Consider the following 16,466-nt stretch of genomic DNA (forward strand, 5'->3'; position numbering starts at 1 on the left):
ATTTCTTCATCAGATTCTTCATCCGATATATTTCTCTCTGGGCATATCATACATAATATACACATTTTAAATTCATCCCATCCGAAAAAACAATAGTAGGTAAATCCAATTATACAAATTAGAAATAAAATTATGAGTGGAATAAAAAATATAAAAAACCTCCAACCCTGTTTGATGTCAACGCATAAGTTACTGATTTGTGCTGCGGCAGTGGCAATGTCTTCTGTTATATTAGAAGTTATTATATCTCTTGTTAAATATCTCATCCGGTAATTAAATAAAAATATGTTAATAAAAATATTTATAAATATTCCTTTTTAATAGAATTAGTATAAGGTAATGTATTCATAATGAAGTACAACCAAAAATCCTAATAAAATACTCAAAAGTAGATAAAGTTATTAAAGAATCAGCTCTTTGTTATGATTGGGATGCAGTCTGTGGCCGTGGAAACACTAATTTCTAGTAGCACGGGTTATACTATACCTGGCGCTGAAGTATATCTTTATTGGATTTGTAAATTTCCTCTGTTTGGATACTGCTCTGCTTAAATAGCCAGAATTTAATCGTTTGCTCTTTGAATCTGCTCATTTACTATGGAGAACTACTACATGAGCCAGCGAACTCATATATAGCTCCAGGGGACTTGAACCAAGTGGCAGTATCTGTGCAAGGTATAGAATTGTCCCAAAAACACGTATTATAAATAATTTTAACCTTAGAGTGTAACAGCAGTACAAACTACTAAAATAAAGTACCATATTTAAGAGCAAATTCATCATCAACTTCTACATCTGCATATAGAGATAAATCAATACTTTAAAATTACAGCGCTACGAATGATTAATTAGAGCAGCCGATTGATTCAGGTGGTAGAGCAAATCCAATATCATTTGATTCAGGCGGTGCAGTTGGCCTGATTGATTGGTTATTTGGCTCTATTTGTAGAACAAACCCAATATCATTTGATCCAGGTGGTGCAGTTGGCCTGATTGATTGATTATTTGGCTCTGGTTGCAGAACAAAATAGTTACTAATTGGTTGTAATACTGATTCTTCTAATGAACTATTGGAAGAACTGGCAATGGGATCAGGTATTTTGTCTATTTTTGTTCTTCTTATTAAGTATGTTGAATTTGAACTTTCTTCATTCGCGTTTTTATTGTCATTATCACTTGATTTATTCGACATATTTTCTTCTGGGTATATTATATTTAATATACAATTTTTAACTCCATTCCAGCCATCATCATAAAAAGCGTAAATTAATAATATTATAAAACAAACTAAAATTAGTATAAAGCACATTAAAATTAGCAAACCCACAAAACCAAATAAATTCAGAAAAAACTGGGCCAAGCTGTTTGATGATTCTACACCCGTGGCAACTTCTTCTGTTTTATGGGACATTGTGCTATTTCTTATTAGATATTTTTTCATTGTATTTTAAAAAAATTCTTCCATTCTATTTATTATGTCCAGTGGACTTTATGGTACGAGCAATATTTTTTCTTTGTCCGTTCGGTTTCTGAGATGCGGTACGTTGTAGGTTGTGCTCTTTATCTTAAGGTGAGTTGCTTTAGTATATCTTCTTCTTGATTCTTTAAAGTGTGAACTATCACTTTATTCATGGCACAACCATACATTTATAGTGTATCTTGGAGGCGCATACTTATTCCCCCATGGAATGTTTCTAGAAACTTCGATTCCATGGCTTTCTTGGTTATTTTCTGTAGACGATAGAATCTCTTGAGATAAATGTCGCAGGCTTCCTCGTAGTCCTGGACTAGTAGGTAGTCTTGGAGATTAGGTTCTTCCAAGAATCTTCGGCTAGCACGGTCTAAGAAGTAGAGCTCAAGCTTCTCCAGATAAGGATCGGGATCAGCCTCGGTGTCTAACCTGTCTGCGAGTTCCACGCAGACGGATAGCTTGATAATTTGTAACTGGGTGACTCATGTGGTGATTTGGCATGTTTGAAGATCCCGTTTGAGATAATTCATCCAGAGCTGAAATACCTGCTGATCGTGTGGACCCAGTATGTGTAGGGTTATATTGAAGTTTCCATAGGGTGTCTCGGGTACGAAAAGTCCTAGTGGGTACTGTGTGGTGTATAGAGTATTGAGTAAGGGTATTGCCATTTGGTCTTGCCGTTTCAGTGAATTCACTATGTCGTAACCAACCGGTGGCAGATGATTAGAAGTCCATACGCATTCTAATAGGCTTCGGCAAGACAACGGTTTATGGTGACCTTGTTTTTTTATTATTGTATTCAGCTCTCATCTTACCTGAATATAACTTGTCTGCTGCTTGGATATCAAATTTTAAATAAATTAAAATTCTGGAGAAATGCCAATTACGACAAGTCGGTTATTCCCTTGTACATTATTAAGACCCATTCAAATTTTTTATTATTCGGGTTATATAGCTTCATTTTTCAATTATAACAGCTCTATAAGACTTTGCAGGAGTGGGTGTGAGGCCCCCACATTAGACACGGTTCCTGATATGATAGAAACCAACAAGATTCATTATAAAGGAGATTATTTCTCATCAGTTTCTACATCTACATATAGAGATAACTCAATACTTACATATTATGGCGCTGTGAATGATTAATTAGAGCAGCCGATTGATTCTGATGGTAGAACAAAATAGTTAGTAACTGATTCTAATGACGGTTAGTCTAACGAATTATCAGAACAGCTAGCGATTATATAATGTATTTTGTCTATTCTTGTTCTTCTTATTAAGTGTCTTGAATTAGAACTTTCTTCATTGGCATTAACATTTGATTCTTCATACGACCGATTTTTTACTAGGCTATATTTAACATAAAATCTTTAACTTCTTCCCACCCAGTATTAAAAAAGACTAGTAATAAAATTATTAGAATAGCAAGTACAATAATTAGAATAATTACTAAAATTTGAATTATAATAAACCACAACAAATCTATAAAAAAATCATTTAAGTAGTTTGGTGCTGCTGTAGTTGTAGCAACTTCTTCTATTGTATTAGAAGTTATTATATCTCTTGTTATATATTTCATGGTATTGAAATAAAATATATTAATAAGCATATATGCATTATTTCCTATAATATCATTTCGGATTATTTATGGCGGATAAGGGATTAGGCATAAGAAAACAGGAAAAACAGAAATAAACTCAGATTCATATACACAGAAAGGGCGATATAAATATAATAACTTGAAATAATATGAATGTTATGCAGAAATTTAAAGAAATGAAATTCAAAGAGCACTGAGATAGTTTGAATATGCATATTCCTATTAGAATGAGTTTATAAAAGAAAGACTTATATAATCTCTAACTAGATATTAAAATAGAAATATTATAGAAAGAATTCGGGTCATGGTCTGATCCAATAGAAATGCTTATATAAACAGTTAAAGCAATTTTTATTCACTGTAGAATTAACCTCTTCTAAAGAATGCACTGAAGGATTATAGGATGAGCACTGGGCATTGATGCCAAAAACATCAGAATAAAAGAGGCTTTCTACAATAGCCAATTTATCGAGTATTAAAACTTTCCTGGGCATATTGGGATATTTCTAGAATTTTAGAAGGTACTGGAGAGAATATAGACAAAGTATACCAACTCCTTTGAAATAAATGTGCTATATTAGATATACAGATGAGTAATAACAGTATATTAAATATAATCAGAAATATGTATAAGTGAACATTTCTGGGATAATTTAGATTATTTCTTTAATTATACAAGAAAGTGTTTATGCTGCGCATGGAAATATTCTTAACTAAGATAATTATTGCTTAAGTATTAATAAGAGTAAATAAAATGGGGATTACTGTGGTATTTACAGACTAAACTTTAAAGAGAATTTTTTGGGTTAGTGCATAAATAAAACTTTACTATAATTTTATTATGTATACAGTCGGAGACACGACAGTGCATGTGGCAGATATAGGACATGAAACATGCAAGGCAGGATATGCCAGCAGTGAAGTACCTTCTATTTATGAGAAAAGAGAGGGGAGGTCTTTAACAGAAGCACTGACAAATACGCTAGAAGAGCTTACAGATGATTTATCTTCTATTCCACTTATTAACATAGAAGATCCGTTTATGCACAGAGATATGCGTAAAAATGTATTTTCACACATAATGGAGTCATCTTTATGTTCTGGTTTATTATTTATTAATGGAGCAGTTGCAGACTGTTTTAGTTACGGAAAGAGTTCTGGGCTTATGGTAAGACTGTGCGGGAACAGTACACAGATTATTCCGGTGATTGATGGATACTGCCTGAGTGGAGGAATAAAGAGCTCATGTGGCGGAGAGAGTCTGACAAAGGTGGCGTATGATTTATTAAAGAATAAATCTAAAGAACTTGGGACCGATCTTCTAGTTCCACCAACTGCTATTGAAGAAAGAACTCGAGTCTCATTTGAGCAGATGCCAATATACAAAGAGAAGACTACGTATACCACCTTATCTGAGGAGAGTAAACTTCCATTACAGTTAGATGTAGCAAAGTGTTTTAAAGAATCTATTTCTTTTATTGGGCACTGCCAGCCAAAGTATTACGAGTTTTCTACGGGGTTCAGCACAAGAATATTCTCTGAGAGGAATATAATACCAGAGAAGTTATTTGAAAAAACAGACCGCACCATGGACAGACTAGACCCACAGAAACAGATTCCTGGCCCTATAGAGCCAATGGGTCTCTTGGATATGATAAAGGCCACAATGGATTCTGTTGATCTTGACCACTACGACATGTTATTAGGGAATATAATGGTTTCTGGTGGAGGTTCTTTAATCCCGGGAATAACAGAAAGACTTCAAGCAGATTTAATGGCAATGTATCCAAATGCCAGAGTCAAGGTAAATAATGACAAGAGAGATTTTAGTACCTTTTTTGGAGGGTCTATTCTGGGATCACTTGGTACTGCCTGTACACTGATGATTACTAAGCAAGACTATGAAGAGTGCGGACAGTCTGCACTAGAAAGAAAGCGATCCGAGTGGATAAAATAAAAGAAATAAAGGCAGAACTCGATTACACTAATAACGATTTATATTACATTTACAGAGCAGACTGAAGAATTGAATCCGAAATAAAATATTAAAACTGTCAAAATTATCAAGAATTATTAAAACTGTCAAATAATTCCGGTGTGTTTATATACTAATAATTCTATTTACACAGTATTCATTACGCATAGGCCCCCTTAAATCTGTAAGAAGTACAATACATGCACAGAGCACTTTGAAATTTTCACACTTCCTCAGATGAATTATCTGATTCTTCTTGAATGGGCATTCTTGCTTTTAATCTAGTAGTGCATAAATCTCTCCCCTGTGATTTATACAGCAGAATACAGTACCGCACGAAGTAAAAGTTAAACAATACATCTATAAATATTATCTCAAGATTATCTATCACATTATATCCAATATGCCGTATATTAGATGACCCAGGAAGACTCAAATTTATCAAAGTATTAAATCTCTCAGATACAGTTATGTACCTATAATATGTGTTTAGTAGATACCTCCTCTCACCAGATGTAATATATATAGATATAAACCTAAACAAATTAATAGATATAAACCCATAAATAAACCATTTCTTCTGAGTGTTGTGCTTATCTATCCATAAGAAACACCAGCAAGCACAAGATGCAATAGCAGTAATTATATTATTAATTAAATCTCTTTGTGATGTATAATTATACGTATATATATAAAAGAATATATTCAGTATGGACTGATTAATAATTAAAAGTGTGCACCCTTCTAATGTATAATATATAGAGTAATAAGTAGTAGAAGAAGATATATTATTATTAGACACCATGCACATCTGGCTATAAAAATACTTTTTAGTCCTAAGCATCCATTTAATACTAACAATAATACTTGCTATAATGGACGTAATGTATATGTATAATAAAATGAGATTCTTCTCAGGCATAATTAATAATTCTATGATCGTATGCCGAAGTAGTCGTATACACTTTATAACAATGTATATGTAAAAAAAAGTGAATGATCCTGTGATAATAAAGTATACAGTTGCTTGAATATCCAGCCATCCTTTAAATATAATATCTGTTATAAGTTCAAATAATACGCCATGTAAATCTTTCATATTGTATGCATTAGAATCTACTTCTTGTTGTTTATTGGCAAGTGCCACTGATGAGAATGCAGTATATACTATACTAAGAGTACACATGACAAAGAAATATCCTTCAAATGGTTTGGCATTTTGTTTCTGTGCTTGTTTACTATTCATAGGGTTATATCGGGTTACTGTATTTATAATAGTTATAACGTATATAGAATAATCTACTTTAATTTTTAATATAAATTACCAACAGAATATTCTATAAAAATATAAAAATAAATCAGTAGAAATAGGCAGTTCTTAATAATACATTAATACAGTATATAAACAGACTAATATCCACGCATACACTTATAACATATACTTATATCTATAGGCCAATTCATTCATATACTTATATATACAGATTGGTTCATTATATATTTATATGTTTGTCCACCCATATTCATATACAGTATGCCAATAGACTAATGTACACAGTAGACCTATACTTATACTTACATAGACTAATCCTTATATACGTATACTAATAGACTAATCTTAATATTTATTTTTATTTTTTTATTCTATGGGTATAATAATTTATTTATAAATATTTAATAACCCGACATAACCCTAATATAAAAATGAAATATTAGATATTCCTATTATTATGGATAGATAAGGGATATTCCAGCATTAGAATATTCATAAGAATTATTATTTATTAGTAATCCATTTTTATACTATTAAGATCATCTGTGGTAAGAAATCTATTTAGATTTAAATTTACTATTAATTTTAATAAAATTTGAACCCCTACCCCAGGAAAATGAGAGAAATACTTTCAATCCACGTCGGACAGGGTGGAATACAAATGGGAAATGCAAATTGGGAATTATACTGCTTAGAGCACGGAATATTACCAAATGGACAAGTTGATCCAAATTCTAATAAGTCAATTGAGTCTGCTTCTTCTTTTTTTTCAGAGACAAGCACAGGGAACATGGTGCCTCGAGCGCTTATGGTAGACTTGGAGCCAGGTGTGATTGATTCAATAAAGACAAGTGCATACAAGGACTTGTACCATCCATCACAGCTTATTTCAGGAAAGGAGGATGCAGCAAATAACTATGCAAGAGGGCATTACACAGTAGGAAAGAGTATTATTGAGCCAACTATTGAGCAAATAAGAAGACTAGTTGACAATTGTGATTCTTTACAGGGGTTCTTTATCTTCCACTCATTTGGTGGAGGAACTGGGTCTGGTCTGGGAACTCTCATTATGGAGAGACTTTCTCAGATATATGAGAAGAAGAGTAAGCTTGAGTTTGCTATTTACCCAGCACCACAAGTATCTAATTCAGTTGTTGAGCCATACAACTCTGTGCTTACAACACACATGACACTTGAGCACTCAAACTGCTCATTCCTTGTGGACAATGAAGCAATATATGACATGTGCAAGGGACTTGGAATAAACAGACCAGATTATGTTGACCTTAACAGGATTATTGCGCAGGTGGTCAGTTCAATCACTGCATCACTGCGATTCCCAGGATCACTTAATGTGGACTTGGCAGAGTTCCAGACTAACTTAGTACCTTATCCAAGGATTCATTTCCCTTTAATTGCGTACTCTCCCATGGTCTCTGCAGTAAATGCAGCACATGAACAGCTCAGTGTAACAGAGATTACAACAGCCTGCTTTGAGCCACAAAATCAACTAGTAAAGTGTGACACCAGACAGGGTAAGTACATCGCATGCTGCCTGCTCTTCAGAGGAGACATTAACACAAAAGATGTTAATATCGCCACAGGAATAGTAAAGAGTAAAAAAGGTGACAGATTCGTTGAGTGGTGCCCAACTGGGTTTAAGATAGGAATTAACAATGAACCACCCACATCCCTCCCAGGAGGTGCACTTCCCCCACTTAAGAGGGCAGTCTGCGCACTCAGTAACACAACAGCAATCGTTGAGGCATGGAAAAGACTTAACACTAAGTTTGATCTCATGTACAGTAAGCGTGCATTTGTTCACTGGTACGTTGGTGAGGGAATGGAGGAAGGAGAATTCAGTGAAGCAAGAGAAGATTTAGCTACTCTTGAAGCAGATTATTACGACCTCTCCGGGGAAATGATCCTTGGTTAATAAAACCAGCAGTTCACTTTTCTTTTCTTTTCTTCAAATATTTTTTTATTTCTTCCTCCCTGCACATGGCAAATATAACATCAGAGAACAAAGTAATAGTCTTAACAGTAAACTTGTGGAAGCTTGTAAAGGGATGCTCACAGAAGAGGTGGGCAGACTGTGCAGTGAGAAATTTAAAAAGACTCATAAAGAAGCAGTTCAGAAGTGACATGGATGTGAAAATAGACATGGATCTTAACAAAGCCATCTGGGCACGTGGAAAGAAGAATCTTCCAACCAGGATTAGAGTAGAAATTGGAAAGAGGCCATCCTTCAAGGACAATGCAAAGACAGAAATGTTTGTCAAGCACGTGCATGTTCCTGAGTTCAAGGGTCTTCAGACAGAAAGCTTTGTTGCACAGGTAGACCAATAAATCAGTTATTCTATAATAATCCGAATTACCGTATTTCTTATGGCATTATGCATTGCTTACTATTTACTTTTACAGAATATGCATTATATTTTAGCTTTAATTATAAATAAAATTAACGTAAATAATTACTATTTATTAATACACAGTGGCCTATTAAATAATAAGTACTCTAAACTTTTATTCTTCTATGGGTGACTCTGAAGTATTTTCTAAAGGGCTCTCTGAATTTAGGGTTAGATCGGGTTTTACCTCATCAACGCTTTGCTTCCGAATGGGAAGATTCTCTTTCAGTGCACATTCCCAGTCCTTGCACTGGCTGTACGATAATAAAATGTTAAACACATGAAGTGTGCTAAGAACAGTTGATGAACTGAGCTTCTGTCTAATTGGCAATTTAGCAGTCTTGAACTTCCCATTAAATAACTTTTCTGTGTATCCCTTGTGTCTGTTCCTGTCAACTAATCCACCTATCACATAAACACAGTCCTCTTCCATCTCAGTTAATTCATCAGATGCATCAGCAGTTAACACAATAATATTCGTATGCGATAAACCATTCCATGCACTATTAGTCACAGAATCAGTCATTGTACAGTTAGTCACTGGCTTATTTCCATTACTCTCTTCAGTCACTGGTTTACTTTCACATAGTTCATTAGTTACCTCTCCTTCCTTATTAGTCATGCAGTTAGTCACTTGATCATCAGTCATTGTACAGTTAGTCACTGGCTTATTTCCATTACTCTCTTCAGTCACTTTATTATCTGTTACATTTCTGCTTCCTTCTGGGTTGTTTAAGTCTGTTATTGACTCGTCCTTAAACTCAATATTCTTCCAGTTCTGTACATCTGTCCTGAGATATCCCTGCAGTAACCCTGAATTACCTATGATTAAATTAACAGGTGACTGTGCTACCCTATTAGATGCATATACATACCTTATCTGCTCACATAAACTGCGCATCTCTTTCTCTGTCATTAACTCAAGTCCTCCTAATACTTCTATCCAAACCTTGTACTTTGATGTTACTTGGTCCTCTGGAGCCTTCTTTCTCTTGGTTCTTTTTGTTTTTTTCTGTTTGTATGACTCTTTAAGTCTTAAATACTTTAACTCCTTTTTCTCTTTCTTTGTTAGTCTCCTCTTCTCCTCCATTATAAAATCTTTTCTTGGCACCCATTCTCATTTTACTGATTTCTCCACACACACCGCACACCCGCATTAAATAATACCCGTCTGTTTCATGAGATACACGACTGTAACACGTAATACTTGGTATCATAATAGTATAACACTTACATATAGCCCTTTTTACTTCATATGATAACTTTATAATCTTCTTATTATGTATCCTTATAAGTACTTGAATAAGTCTCCTGGACACTTTAGTACTCCTGGATATAAAGTGTACTGCTAAGTTTATGTCTCTGTATATGTCCATACTTATAAATTTTATTTTTATTTGTGTATAATGAACAGTGCAGTACAGCAAGTCTTTGAAATATTCTCAGATGAGATGAATAATGAATATGTGAAGAGACAGAATATATTACCATTATTACAGTCATTAGGTTATATTATTAATGAACAAGAATTAAGCACAATATTACCATATGGTAAGGAACTGTACAGCCTTACAGATATAAGGAGAATGACTGAGGATAAGGAAATTCCGATACTTACAGTGGAAGATGTGACAAAGGCCTTTCAAGTATTTGATTCTGATAAGGCTGGCAAATTACCTGTAAGTATAGTAAAAACCATACTTCAATCAGGCACAGAGGGATTTACTGAGGAGGAGACAGATGCGGCACTATCTTTATTAAACCCCACGCCTGAAGGCATAATTGAGTACACAAAGACCGGGTTATTAAGGAAGGATATTTAAAAATTTGAAAATTAACAAACGGTTATTTTAATAATAAAAATAATTTAAGCAGATTATAATAATACGTTATAACCGTATTTACAACCGGATTTATACATTATTTACAGTGTAATTAAGATATTTATGCAATATTTAGAGTATGAATAAATATGAATATAACTTATTACACATAGATTATTAATTATTAATTAAAATTTTATTTTATTTATTACACTACAAATATAAATTATAAATCATTGTGTTATTTATTATAGCACTAATAGAACAATAAATAATAAATAGTATTTATTACACAATGTGCAATAAGTCCTGTCCTTATGACAGTTCAGTACTTATTACACTACAAATATAAATTATAAATCATTGTGTTATTTATTATAGCACTAATAGAACAATAAATAATAAATAGTATTTATTACACAATGTGCAATAAGTCCTGTCCTTATTACAGTTCAGTACTTATTACTTTATAAGATACGTCTAATAAATTATTTATTTATTTGCACACATAAATTTTATTATTAGAATAATCTTACACAATAAATAATAAAACTTATTGGTAATTGTGTAATATATATATTATTTTACACATAGTGTAATAAATTTTGCCACTAAAGAATAAATTGCTTAAATTTCACACATACAGTATAATAATACTCCCACAGTCTCCTGTAATAGAACCAACCGTATTTATAAAAATAATTTGCCAAAACTTCTAAAATTAATTTTTGAAAGGAACCCCCTTGCTGTAGTTGTGATCATAAAGAAGTTTTTTAGTAAAAAGTTTTATATCTTCAATGGACAACGATACTAAAATAAATCTGGGACAGGAGAACTGGAAAGACTTGCCAGGACTAGATAAAGTGCCACAGTTGCCTAAAAAAACATCTGTTGACTTATACACAAGACTTCTATTGGACAATGAAGCCTCATGGATTGCCATGGCTAATTTATTCAGAGAGTGCAATATGGAGAAGAACATATGCTTTGCATATGAAAAGGCATTATCAAACAATCCTCTGTCAAAGGATGCACTTTCAATGCTTGGACCTATTTACAGGAGGAGGAGGGAGTTTGGGAAGGCACTTGATGTATTTTTAAGATTATATAAAGTAATGCAGGGAGAGGACACTGGCACAGCCATAAACATAGCGTACTGTTACCTCATGCTGGACAGATTTTTAGAGAGTCTTGCTTGGTATAAAATGGTTGCAAAGAATGCCTCACAAATAAAGGAGAAGAAAGGGTTCTTGTGGTACGGGGTGGGTGTATTCTATGAAAGGATGAATAATTTACAGATAGCAGAGGAGGCGTACGCTGCATCTATAAAGATAGACCATACATCAGAGTATATACCAGAAGTGTACTTCCGACTGGGGGTTACTTACAAGAAGAAAGGGGCAATTACAGCGGCAATGGACTGCTTTGAGTACTTACTGCATAATATTTCATCGAAGAGTCACCATCCAACTAAGGATGATGTACTGATACAGATAGCACATGCTAATGAATTACAGTCACGTGAGATGGAAGCCATAGATATTCTTAAAGGAGTGTGCCAGCTCAACCCAAGGCATGAGAAGGCTGCTATGCTTTTATCGTGGTTATATTATAAGGAAAGGAATTGGGAAGTGGCACGGGATGTATTATGCACACACCACCCAGAAGCACTCTCTGCATTTTCCTGGTACTTATTAGGGAGGATTGAGCAGAAATTGGAAAATTATGAGGAGGCGTACAGGTGCTACAACTTTGCATTAAAACAAGACAGTCAGAATCATATTTATTGGAACAGTTTAGGGGTTCTGTACTTTAACCTGTCACAATATGAAGATGCCATGCGTGCATTTAAAGAAGCAAAAAAGCACAATCCCGGGTACGTTGAGGCTGTATATAATTTGGGGGTAGTGCACGAACAATTTGAGAGTACTTTACAGAGCGCACTTGAAATATATGAGGAGGCCATTGGGATATTCCCAGAGGACAGGCTTGTGCTTGAACGGATTGAAGAGGTTGAAGAAAAATTAACCAGAGAGGGAGAAGATCCTTCCTCTCCTTATATAGCACCGGACATACCCTTACGTGACGTACTGCCTAACCCAGGGAAGACGCCTTATTTCCTTGCACACTCCCTTCTTGGATACCGACCAACTGGGTTTATATTCTCAGCAGCAGAGAAGGATGAGATTGATAAATTAGCAGGGATGTTCCATACGCATAAGGAAGCAAGGCACTCTTATAATTCACACCATGAGTACACTGATAATGAAAGAGTCTCCTGTACAAGCAGAGATCCAAATTACCCTGAAGATGTGAATGAAGAAGTGCCAGGGAGAGTACGCCCAGATATGCCTGTACAGAAGGATAGGGATGTTAATACATTTACTGAATACTCTGATGGGTCTAATAGGGATTTTTATGAATATGACCAATCAGAGGAAAGGGTGCCTGATTCATAGATATCTTAAATGGTTCATTCTTACTGTAATAAAATGGATGTTTTATTAATATTAATGTTTATGAATATTCTGTATTTGAATTATTTAGTCTGGACACGCCTAGAAGTGCTCAGAATAAGCCTAGAATATTTAAAGTATTATGCATGTACATTAAAAGATAAAATCGGGTTATATCGGGTTATTAAAATATTTATAATTTATTCGTTATTATTGAAATTCTCTGTGGAATATGATGAAATCAAAGAAGTCCGGGTTATTACAGTGGGTATGCATAATTCGGGGTATATAGAATAGTATATTAATAAGTCCTGGTTCTTGTATTATGGCCAATTCCCGAGTATCAGGTATTCTTAAGATAATTCTAATTTAATTTAGAGTAATTCTTATAGTGTAATAAATATGTTTACACCAATGCGCAGTGCACAGAGTGGAATATTTGATGAACTCTCCACACCGCAGGAGAACAAGCAAAACTTAGTATTATGCGGGGTAAACACACCGCACAGTCTAAAGCAAATTCATGTACAGTGGGCCGTCAAACTTATAAAAGAATTGCAAATATTTACACTACAGGAGACATACGCAGAATTTAAAGAGAAAGAGGATAAAGTACAGGCAAACCCTGCATGGCACGTATCCAGTCCCAGGGAAAAACTGATTTACTTCCAGAAATCAATCAGTGAGAGAAAAGAAAAAGACTATGCCCCGATTATACCAAAAATAACACTGCTCCTGCAGGCGATAGACATGTACCAGGCAGAAAGCACCACTGAAGTAAGCTGGGATGATATAGTCCTGCCGAAATTAATAGATATTTTAGACCAGCACAACCTAGCAAAAATCTGGCAGATCCCATTTTGCTTTGATTTCCACGATATGCGATCGTGGGCCATTGCAGTGTCATACGATATCCTGAAAAAAAGGATTCCATGGCGTGCTGTGGTTAAATTAGTGCGAAAAAAAGAAATTCATAAAGTGTTCACTGAGGATCTGGACGAGAGTGTAGAAAACACAGATCTGCTTATATCCTTAAGCACGGAAATAGACCTGAATAGACTAACAAAGGAATCAGGCCAATCACAAAAAACATCAATAAAATACTTGGCATTCTGTACATTCTGTAATAAAAAAGGGCACATTGTAGAAGTGTGCAATTCACTGCAAAAGCATAAAAGACAGAAAAGCACCGAGTATACACTTGCAAACTACCAATTCATTGGAGGAGGTGGACGACCATTAAAAAACCCGTCATTTATATACAAAGAAATTGTTTTTTCTGGGCATTCAATTACAGGGAGGCACAGCACTGGATCAGATGTAAACCTGCTCAGCTGGCAGATGTACAATAAGATTGCAATAAAAACAGGAGCCGTGAAGATAAAACCCCATAATTACGTAATAAAAGATGGAGTGGGCGGAAGAATTCCATCTACTTCTTATATGGAAGGAAGTGTTCATTATAAGAAGAAGTGCGTGGGCGTACACCGATTTTTTATAATTAATACAGATGATGAGGCAGAGGCAGATAATATATTTGGTCTATCCCTACTACAGGCACTCACAAAGGTTGACGGACTTACAGTTGAAAATATTTCCGAGTGTGAGCTGCTGAGTGGTTCAGCAAGTGGCAGTGGAAGATCTGTGCGGTAGAATGCAAAAATAATTTTAGGGAATTTCAGATTATTTCTGGTAGCTTTATTTTTAAATATTGCATTTGCCTGCTGTAGTGATGACTCTGCCTAATCATCGGACTCGTCATCTGATTTTTGATTTTCTTGTATGGCTTGGGAGAGTGCTTCTAGTGTGGTGTACTTGATTTGTGAACCAATTGCTCGCTGTATTGATAAGAGGTCCATTTTGTCTGACTCGCCTGTTGAGAAAGTGATAGATACACCTGCTCTATTAAACCTGCCTGTACGACCAATTCTGTGAACGTATGTCTCAATGTCCACTGCTCCAGACTGTTTTCTTGGTATGTCGTAATTGACTGCTAGGTTAAGCTGGGGCACGTCTAGTCCTCTGCTCAGTACATTTGTAGTGACAAGTGCTTTTGTTTTACCACTCTTAAAATCAGAAATCACCTGGTCTCTCTGGCTCTTTAATAACTGCCCATGCAGTACATCGGCATCAAATCCGTCCTTTTTCAGATTTTGCTGCACTAATTCTGCCTTGTTTCTTGTGTGCACAAAAACTATTGACTGTCCTATAGACATCATTTCGTATAGTTTAAGAAGAGTTTTTGTTTTCTGGTTCTCGCTCATTTCCATGTAAAACTGTGTTATGTTGTCTGGTTTAATGTTTGTCTCTTCTAAATACCAGGTTTTGATGCTCTTAGAGAGCATTGCAATCACTTCCTTCATCTTTACACTGAATGTGGCACTGAATAAAACCAATTGCTTGTTCTTTATCTTTTTTACCACAGACACTGTCTGCCCACCCATATCGGCATCTAATAAAGCATCTGCTTCATCTAATATAACCATTTTAATTGTGCTATTATTAGACAGCCCGGTGACTATTTTCTTAATTGTTCCAGGCGCACCTATCAATATCTGCTCAGATATCCTTGATACATCCATTTTCTCTACAACATCAGGCAGTGCCTGTAACATAGTAAATTCGATTGACTTTGAGAACTTTTCCAGAATAGAAGATATCTGCTTGCTTAAGTCTCTTGTTGGCGTTATAATAACTATCTGCGGTGACTTTACACTTTTATCAAGAGCAGACAGTGCACCAACTAAGAATGCAATAGTCTTTCCAGAACCACTGTGGCTCTGAAACGCCACATCCCCGCCCTTTGCTATCTCAGGGATTGACTTTTGCTGTATTGTACTGGGGTTTTTGAACTCCATTGACCGAAGGGCAGCTATTATGTCTTCAGGTATAGCCAACTCTTCAAATGTCTGCTTGGATAATAGCTCACTTGATAAAAGTGAGTTCTTGTACTCTTCTATGCTAGAATTCTCTTTTTTGGAAACCTCCATCTGCTGAATCATCTCTAATGCATATTTTATATCATCAGGCAGTTCTTCTGTGCCCTTTTTCTTGGAACCTATGTCCGCTGCATTACTCCCCACAGAAAGACCACTCTTCTCATTGTCTGCCATTTTCTAATGTGGTAAAAATATTTTATTTATATACTTATATTTAATAGAAGGCAAGCATGCAGAGACATTTTTATAATTTCGGGTTATTTCGGGTTTATCATTATTTATAAATATTCCTGTACAACCTATAAAAATACACATATAGTCATAACAGTATCAATAACCATTTGATTATAAAATTAATATAAATAGGTATAAACCGTTATTTTAACTAAAATTTGTTTAAAATCAAAATCTTGTTATAAAATAAAACAAATTTATTCTCCAAATACAGTAAAAATATCAAAGAATAAATAAATACAAAGTAGAAATATCTGAATAATAAATGAAATTAGCAATTATAAT

General features: G+C 34.6%; 14 protein-coding genes across 14 annotated transcripts; 7 read left to right on the forward strand and 7 right to left on the reverse strand.

The window, feature by feature from the left end:
* Positions 1-2: 2 nt before the first annotated feature.
* NEPG_01986 (uncharacterized protein) lies at positions 3-266 on the reverse strand (the record flags this gene model as incomplete). Its single annotated transcript, XM_013204359.1, has 1 exon — positions 3-266. A coding segment is annotated over one exon (264 nt), but the record flags the coding sequence as incomplete, so codon positions are not given.
* Positions 267-843: 577 nt separating this feature from the next.
* Positions 844-1,440, reverse strand: NEPG_01987 (uncharacterized protein; the record flags this gene model as incomplete). The annotated part of the gene is made up of 1 exon (XM_013204360.1): positions 844-1,440. The coding sequence occupies one exon, from the start codon at positions 1,438-1,440 to the stop codon at positions 844-846; it is 597 nt and encodes a 198-aa protein (XP_013059814.1).
* A 906-nt stretch (positions 1,441-2,346) lies between these two features.
* Positions 2,347-2,616, forward strand: NEPG_01988 (uncharacterized protein; the record flags this gene model as incomplete). The annotated part of the gene is made up of 1 exon (XM_013204361.1): positions 2,347-2,616. One exon carries the CDS (start codon positions 2,347-2,349, stop codon positions 2,614-2,616), a length of 270 nt encoding a protein of 89 aa, XP_013059815.1.
* A 199-nt stretch (positions 2,617-2,815) lies between these two features.
* NEPG_01989 (uncharacterized protein) lies at positions 2,816-3,049 on the reverse strand (the record flags this gene model as incomplete). Its single annotated transcript, XM_013204362.1, has 1 exon — positions 2,816-3,049. The coding sequence occupies one exon, from the start codon at positions 3,047-3,049 to the stop codon at positions 2,816-2,818; it is 234 nt and encodes a 77-aa protein (XP_013059816.1).
* An 862-nt stretch (positions 3,050-3,911) lies between these two features.
* On the forward strand, positions 3,912-5,053 carry NEPG_01990 (uncharacterized protein; the record flags this gene model as incomplete). The annotated part of the gene is made up of 1 exon (XM_013204363.1): positions 3,912-5,053. The coding sequence occupies one exon, from the start codon at positions 3,912-3,914 to the stop codon at positions 5,025-5,027; it is 1,116 nt and encodes a 371-aa protein (XP_013059817.1). The 3' UTR covers positions 5,028-5,053.
* A 109-nt stretch (positions 5,054-5,162) lies between these two features.
* Positions 5,163-6,291, reverse strand: NEPG_01991 (uncharacterized protein; the record flags this gene model as incomplete). The annotated part of the gene is made up of 1 exon (XM_013204364.1): positions 5,163-6,291. One exon carries the CDS (start codon positions 6,289-6,291, stop codon positions 5,269-5,271), a length of 1,023 nt encoding a protein of 340 aa, XP_013059818.1. The 3' UTR covers positions 5,163-5,268.
* A 643-nt stretch (positions 6,292-6,934) lies between these two features.
* On the forward strand, positions 6,935-8,263 carry NEPG_01992 (tubulin alpha chain; the record flags this gene model as incomplete). Its single annotated transcript, XM_013204365.1, has 1 exon — positions 6,935-8,263. The coding sequence occupies one exon, from the start codon at positions 6,935-6,937 to the stop codon at positions 8,252-8,254; it is 1,320 nt and encodes a 439-aa protein (XP_013059819.1). The 3' UTR covers positions 8,255-8,263.
* A 56-nt stretch (positions 8,264-8,319) lies between these two features.
* Positions 8,320-8,667, forward strand: NEPG_01993 (50S ribosomal protein L31e; the record flags this gene model as incomplete). Its single annotated transcript, XM_013204366.1, has 1 exon — positions 8,320-8,667. One exon carries the CDS (start codon positions 8,320-8,322, stop codon positions 8,665-8,667), a length of 348 nt encoding a protein of 115 aa, XP_013059820.1.
* A 177-nt stretch (positions 8,668-8,844) lies between these two features.
* On the reverse strand, positions 8,845-9,819 carry NEPG_01994 (uncharacterized protein; the record flags this gene model as incomplete). Its single annotated transcript, XM_013204367.1, has 1 exon — positions 8,845-9,819. One exon carries the CDS (start codon positions 9,817-9,819, stop codon positions 8,845-8,847), a length of 975 nt encoding a protein of 324 aa, XP_013059821.1.
* NEPG_01995 (uncharacterized protein) lies at positions 9,758-10,105 on the reverse strand (the record flags this gene model as incomplete). The annotated part of the gene is made up of 1 exon (XM_013204368.1): positions 9,758-10,105. The coding sequence occupies one exon, from the start codon at positions 10,103-10,105 to the stop codon at positions 9,758-9,760; it is 348 nt and encodes a 115-aa protein (XP_013059822.1).
* Positions 10,106-10,135: 30 nt separating this feature from the next.
* NEPG_01996 (uncharacterized protein) lies at positions 10,136-10,602 on the forward strand (the record flags this gene model as incomplete). The annotated part of the gene is made up of 1 exon (XM_013204369.1): positions 10,136-10,602. One exon carries the CDS (start codon positions 10,136-10,138, stop codon positions 10,550-10,552), a length of 417 nt encoding a protein of 138 aa, XP_013059823.1. The 3' UTR covers positions 10,553-10,602.
* Positions 10,603-11,349: 747 nt separating this feature from the next.
* NEPG_01997 (uncharacterized protein) lies at positions 11,350-13,045 on the forward strand (the record flags this gene model as incomplete). The annotated part of the gene is made up of 1 exon (XM_013204370.1): positions 11,350-13,045. The coding sequence occupies one exon, from the start codon at positions 11,350-11,352 to the stop codon at positions 13,009-13,011; it is 1,662 nt and encodes a 553-aa protein (XP_013059824.1). The 3' UTR covers positions 13,012-13,045.
* Positions 13,046-13,410: 365 nt separating this feature from the next.
* NEPG_01998 (uncharacterized protein) lies at positions 13,411-15,447 on the forward strand (the record flags this gene model as incomplete). Its single annotated transcript, XM_013204371.1, has 1 exon — positions 13,411-15,447. The coding sequence occupies one exon, from the start codon at positions 13,411-13,413 to the stop codon at positions 14,659-14,661; it is 1,251 nt and encodes a 416-aa protein (XP_013059825.1). The 3' UTR covers positions 14,662-15,447.
* On the reverse strand, positions 14,679-16,121 carry NEPG_01999 (uncharacterized protein; the record flags this gene model as incomplete). The annotated part of the gene is made up of 1 exon (XM_013204372.1): positions 14,679-16,121. One exon carries the CDS (start codon positions 16,119-16,121, stop codon positions 14,751-14,753), a length of 1,371 nt encoding a protein of 456 aa, XP_013059826.1. The 3' UTR covers positions 14,679-14,750.
* Between the last annotated feature and the right edge of the window lie 345 nt (positions 16,122-16,466).

The sequence above is a fragment of the Nematocida parisii genome (assembly GCF_000250985.1).
Source record: "Nematocida parisii ERTm1 unplaced genomic scaffold supercont1.5, whole genome shotgun sequence".
In the NCBI taxonomy this organism is placed as follows: Eukaryota; Fungi; Microsporidia; genus Nematocida; species Nematocida parisii.